This window comes from Cebus imitator, unplaced genomic scaffold (assembly GCF_001604975.1).
Source record: "Cebus imitator isolate Cc_AM_T3 unplaced genomic scaffold, Cebus_imitator-1.0 Scaffold328, whole genome shotgun sequence".
In the NCBI taxonomy this organism is placed as follows: domain Eukaryota; kingdom Metazoa; phylum Chordata; class Mammalia; order Primates; family Cebidae; genus Cebus; species Cebus imitator.
In genome coordinates, this window is record NW_016107643.1 from 563655 (window position 1) to 570545 (window position 6891).

The following is a 6891-nucleotide window of genomic DNA, read 5'->3' on the forward strand; positions in this document are numbered from 1 at the left end:
AATGGATGTTACTTTAGGCCATCTTTGTAGTAATTTGTTACACAGCAATAGAAATCCAAAGCAGTAGACATCCAGCTTTGGATCTGCAGCCCTTATTAAATCTTAAACTGTTTTTTGTCACATTGGGAAAATTCCCTGCCATCATCCCTTTAAATACTGTTTCTGTGCCATTCCATCTTCTCTCTCCTTCTGGGACTACATATATGTGTGTGCATTTGTATGTGTTTGTGTGTTTGTGTGTGTGTGTCTTGTCTCAGCAAGCCTTGTGTCTGTATTTCCATGTATGCCTTATGTTCTTTTCAGTATTCTCCATCTTTTTCTATATATATTTAAGTCTGGACTTTTTTAACCCCATATTAAAATTTAGCCATTCTCTTTTCAGCTGATCTATATGTTCTTAAATCTGTCCACTGAGCTTTTAATTTCAATGATTGCATGTTTCAGTTCTGTAACTTCCATTTGATCATATTTTTAGTTTCCAGTTCTCTACCAAAATAATTCATCTTGTCCCTTAATTCCTTAAGCATATTAATCAAACTTATTTTAAAGCTTGTAACTGACAACTCCCTTATCTGGACTTCCTGTGAATCTGTTTTTATTGTTTAATTTTTCTTTTGGTTTTTGGTCAAGTCTTGTCTTCTCTTATAACCAGTTATTTTTGACTGAGTGCTAGGCATTGTTTGTGAATAATTATTGAGATTTACTTATTCCTCTGGTGGGAGAACTAACCAAGATGGTCTATATTTTTGTTATTTTACTTTCTGAGTGAAATGTTCCCAAGCCTGGGTTTTTTCCAGATATCTTCCTATCTGCCTTTTTTTTTTTTTTAATCTTTTTTTTTTATTTTTTTTTTTTTTTTTTTTTAGTGGAGGTGGGGTTTTGCCATGTTGCCCTGGCTGGTCTTGAACTCCTGAGCTCAAGCAATCCACCTGCCTCAGCCTCCCAAACCTATTTGTCCTTAAATTTCACTTTCATTTCATTCTTCAGCCCTTTGACATTCCAAAGTTGCTGCATGCTTTCTTTATCTTTTAGCTGCTGTGATTGAAACCAGCAAATTACTCATGGGGAACAGCAAAACACAATCACTTCTCCAGAATTTCTTTATCTCCTGGATCTTGGCAGCACAAGTCAGGAGTGTCCACTTGTCTAGTTGTTCTCAGTGAGAGTTTGTCCAAAGCAACTTCCCTTCCTTTTGTTGGCAGTAGTGTTTGCAATAGTAAAATCTGGAAACAATCCAAATGTCTATGAAGAGTAGACTGTGTAAATATATTACAGTATGTCCATACAACATAATATTACATAACAGTGAAAATTAGAGAATTATAGTTACACTTGTCAATATCTATAATCTCAAAAGTGTAATGCTGTATGAAAAAACAATTCATAGGAGAATCCTTATGTATAATTCCATTTAACAAGCAAAACTAAACAGGCAAAGCTACACAATAAATGAGTAAAATATAAGACAAAACAAGGGAATTATTATCATAAAATGTACTGTATCTGGGCTGCATCTTAGGATGGAAGAGTGATATAATTCAGGAGAGGCTTATCCAGGATATTATAAAGGCCTGGAGATTTCCTGTTTCTTAAGCTAGCTAGTGGATATGTAGTAGTTAATTTCCTTTTTATTATGATCAACTATACATATATGTTATACTATTCTATGTATAGCATATTCCCTAATAAGAAAGTGAATTTAAAACAAAGAAGCAAAAGGAAATTACCTAAAAATGATGAACCTATAAATTAAGAAACAAAGTAATGTTATATTAATCCTGAAAAAAGACTAAATCATGTGCTACAAAAATAAAAAAAAACATGATACATCCCTATCCTCACTACTTTTCAATATTAATTTCTACCACCTATTGCAATGTCAGGAAAATTAACATCGTATACACTTTGTACAAAAAAATACAGAGTTATTGTGGTTTGCAGGTATGATTGTAAATCCCCCAAAAACTCCGATGACTTTATCAAAAACTACTAGAATCTAATAAACAAGTAAATTGAGATGACTGGAGTCATTTTAAAGACAAATGGCATTGATTCTCTGTATCCACTTTAAAATAGAATTTAAAATTTTGACATAATGCAATAAATCTATAAAATAACTAGTAATACATTTAATAAGTTAGAATATTTCTATGAGGAACACTATAATTACTGGACAACAATAAGATAATAAATGGAATAATATATTCTTGGAAGGAAAAATTGAATCTCATTAAAAAGTCAGTCCTTCCTGAATCAATATATAGAATTAATCCACTTCTGATTGTTTTTACAATTAAGGATATGAATAAGGGCATATATATAAGGGTATTCATAACAGAATTATATACATGTGCAGAATTAGAAATACTCTAATGTCCAACAATAGGGGATTTGTTAAGTAAGTTTCTTGTACAGATTTTTGATTAGATATTTTTGAAGTCATTTTATTTGGGGAAATACTTTATGATGTAGGAAATTGGTCACAATATTAGGCTAAATAACTAGACGAATATATATACAGAACTCAGAATTAACTGAAAGAAAATATATAAATATCTAACAGTCATTATCTTTGGGTTTTGGTGGTGATAGACAACTTTTAAAATGCTCTTCTGGCTGGGCACAGTGGCTCATGCCTGTAATCCCAGCATTTTGAGAGGCCAAGGTGGTAGGATCACTTGAGCCCAGGAGTTTGAGACCAGCCTGGGCAACATGGCAAAACCTTGTCTCTACTAAAATTACAAAATTTGGCTGGGTGTTGGGGTGCAAACCTGTAGTCCCAGCTACTCAGGAGGCTGAGGAGGGAGGATCACTTGAGCTAGGGAGGCAGAGGTTGCAGTGAGCCAAGATCGAGCCACTGCACCCAGCCTAGGTGATGGAGTGAGAACTTGTCTCAAAAAAAAAAAAAAAAAAAGCTCTTCTATGCTTTTTTACATTTTTTACAATGAGTGTATGTTATTCTTAAAATCAGGAAAGTGATCAATATCATTTAAAGAAGAAAATGGGACCGGACACAGTGGTTCACATCTATAATCCCAGCACTTTGAGAGGCTGAGGCAGATGAATCACCTGAGGTCAGGAGTTCAAGACCAGCCTGGCCAACATGGTGAAACCCTGTCTCTACTAAAAATACAAAAATTAGCCAAACATGGTGGTGGGCGCTTATAATCCCAGCTACTTGGGAGGCTGAGACAGGAGAATGGCTTGAACCTGGGAGGCAGAGGTTGCAGTGAGCTGAGACCACACCATTGCAACCCAGCCTGGGTGACAAGAGTGAAACTCCGTCTCAAAAAATAAAAAATAAATTAATAAAGAAAGAAAGAAGAAAATAGGTATGTCCTGCTCTGAGAAAGAAAGTATTTACCCCAGTATATGAATGTCTCTGTGTGTTTGTATTTCTTCCACTCATACTTGTGTTATTGTGTTCCTACACAAGGTACTGATGGGCATGCCCTATGGGAGTATTCCCAGAAAGACAGTGCCTCGGGCTGAAGAAGAAAGTGCCATGGATTTTTCTGTCCTTTGGGATTTTGAGGTACTATTGTCAACATGCCAACAAACTTCCATTTGTGATTATGAAGCCTAAAGATTGCATGGATAAGTATGAAATAGTGCATCTAATTATTGAAAATCCATTGCTTTAATAAAATAGGATCCCAGCACTAAGCTAAATGAACTTGCAAACCATGTCTCTGCACAGTCCTCCCGGGTCTCCTTCATGGGCTGCTCTCTCCAGCCACACTCTTGATGTATGTGGGCTTTCCATGCGGCCACTGCACCTATCTGTCTGCCAGCTCTTTATAAGGTTTTCTTTATAAAACATACTTATAAAACTATTTATAAAACATGCTTATAAAAACAGTATGGTTTTCTTTCCTCATTCCTACATTAAGACCCCAGATCTATCTCCACTCCAGGCTTCCCCCAAGTTTCACATGCTATCGTCAACTGAATGTCTCACTTGCTCTTCAAATTCAACACCTATGCAGCCAAAACCCACATCTCTTTTCCCTATTTCCTTTGTTGGAATCACCATTCATCCAGTCATCCACGTCTAAAGGCTGAAAGTCATCCCACACTTCTCCCTCTTCCTCACCAGCCATCCGCCTACCTACTAAATATTTCTTGAATCTTTTGTAAACCCAATTGTATCAGTTCATTTTCACACTACTACCTGAGACTGTGTAATTTATAAATAAAGGGGTTTAATTGGCTCACAGTTCCACATGACTGGAGAGGCCTCAGGAAATCTGCAATAATGGTGAAAGGTAAAAGGGGAGCAAGGCGCTTCTTACATGGCAGCAGGAGAGAAAGAGCACGGGGGAAATGCCAGACACTTATCAGAACAACCAGATGTTGAGAGAACTCCCTCACTGTCCTGAGAACAGCTGGGGTGAACGGCCCCCATAATCCAATCACCTCCCACCAGGTCCCTCCCTCAACACCTGGGGATTACAATTAGAGATGAGATTTGGGTGGGGACACAGAGCCAAACTGTATCACCAATTAAGAACATTAGCTTTTATTCCATTTGGGAATGGGAATCAATGGATATCTGAGGAGGAAGAAAATCAGTGAATATCTGGGCTGCATAAGAAAAAGCCATGGAGTTTTTCGTCCTTTGAGATTTCAAGGTGCTATTGCCAACATACCAAAGCCCCTCCATTTGTGATTGTAAGCCCTAAAGATTGCAAGTATAAGTGTGAAACAGTGGACTTAATTATTGAAAAACCAGTGCTGGCTGGGCGTGGGAGCTCATGCCTGTAATCCCAGCACTTTGGGAGGTCTAAGCAGGCGGATCACGATGTCAGGAGCTCAAGACCAGCCTGGCTAACATAGTGAAACCTTTTCTCTACTAAAAATACAAAAATAAGCCAGGCATGGTGGTACATGTCTGTAGTCGCAGCTACTCGGGAGGCTGAGGCAGGAGAATTGCTTGAACCCAGGAGGTGGAGGTTGTAGTGAGCCAAGATCGTGCCACTGAACTCCAGCCCGGGCAACAGAGCAAGACTCCATCTCAAAAAAAAGAAAGAAAAAAGAAAAAGAAAAACCAGTGCTTTAACCAAATAGGATCCCATCATTAGGAAAAATGCTTTTTTCCGTGTCTTTTACTTTCGCCTTGAATAATGCCCTCACTTTACCGGGACTACTGTCAGAATCATCTACCTCTCCTCTCTGCTTTGGCTTGGCTCCTAAAATGTCCATTCCCTTTGCTGCTGGAGTGATCTTTATAAAATGCAAATCTGATCCTGTCACTCTCCTACCTCAAATTTTCATTGATTCTCATTCCCGGTGGAATAAAAGTCAGTGTTCTTAATTGGGTTTAGAAAAGAACTGTTCCTGACCCCGCTGCTCCCCACTCTCCAGTTCCATGTCCATCTAATACCTTGCACTTTAGCGCCCAATGCCACCGAGCTCTGGGGAAGTCCCAGCATGCATCACACACCACACCATCATTGCCTCTCTGCCTTTGCTTATGGCCTTTTGCCTGGAACACTCTTCCCTCCTTTGTGAGCTTCACACCCCCATGCATCTGGAGGCTTAGTTCGCAGCTCCAAGGGCTTGCTAAGGCTGGGAGGCATGGTCGTAGTGCCGCCCACAGCAAGTCATTGCTGCTGCCATCCCTCACTCTCAGAGTCAGAATTGAGACCCTTCAGAAAGTTATTTGGAACAGGGCTTTCCAACTATACTGCTACTAAGGATTTCTTTATTCTTCTTTTTTCTTTTTTTCTGTTTTTTTTTTGTTGTTGTTTGTTTGTTTGTTTGTTTTGAGACAGTCTCCCTCTGTTGCTCAGGTGGAATGTGGAGGCATGATCTCTGTTCACTGTAACCTCCACCTCCCAGGTTAAAGCAATTCTCCTGCCTGAGCCTCCTGAGTAGCTGGGATTACAGGCTACCGCCATCACACTTGGCAAATTTTTATATTTTTAGTAGATATGAGGTTTCACCATGTTGGCCAGGCTGGTCTCAAACTCCTACCCTCAAGTGATCCACTTGCCTTGGCCTTCCAAAGTGCTGGGATTACAGGTGTGAGCCACCGTGCCTGGCCCCTACCTTTTTTTTTTAATGCCAGGATTCCCTGTTGAAACATCCTATGTACCAAAAACAAACCCAATTTTTTCAACAATAATCCCTTACTTTTTATTTACAAAGACATATACAAAACATTAACAATCTAAGTTAATATTTTCCTAAATAATTACAACTAAAAAGTGTACTAATTACAGCTTAAAATGTACTAATTATACCTAAAGACAACAGCATATAAAATCCCAAAATAAAACAAAAAAATTCAAAGTTCAAGTTAGAGTGTTAGCCTTATTGCGTATAATTTTCTTCAGAGGTTTTGAAGTATTGAAAAAGCTCATAGACTGCTGTCTACTTCTGGAGTGTTAAATAAAGACCCTGGGGGTGGGGGAAAGTAATTGGGAGCTATATGTGCATGTGCATGCATGCACAGACATACACACACACACACATACACACATACACACACATACACACATACACATGCATGCACAGAAATACACACATATACACACATACACACATATACACACATGCATGCACAGACACACACACATACACACACATATACACATACACACATACACATGCATGCACAGACATACACACATACACACACATATACACATACACACATATACACACATACACATGCATGCACAGACATACACACACACACACATACACACACATACACACATACACATGCATGCACAGACATACACACACACATACACATGCATGCACACATACACATGCATGCACAGACATACACACATATACACACATACACATGCATGCACAGACATCCACACACACACATACACACATACACACACATACACACATACACATGCATGCACA

General features: G+C 38.6%; 1 protein-coding gene across 1 annotated transcript in view; it reads left to right on the forward strand.

The window, feature by feature from the left end:
• TMC2 (transmembrane channel like 2) overlaps positions 1–6891 on the forward strand; it is a 112044-nt gene that overhangs the window by 66523 nt on the left and 38630 nt on the right. The window contains exon 9 of the mRNA XM_037730046.1: positions 3437–3535. Coding sequence (XP_037585974.1) covers positions 3437–3535 — 99 coding nt within the window. The remainder of the gene's footprint in view (positions 1–3436; positions 3536–6891) is intronic.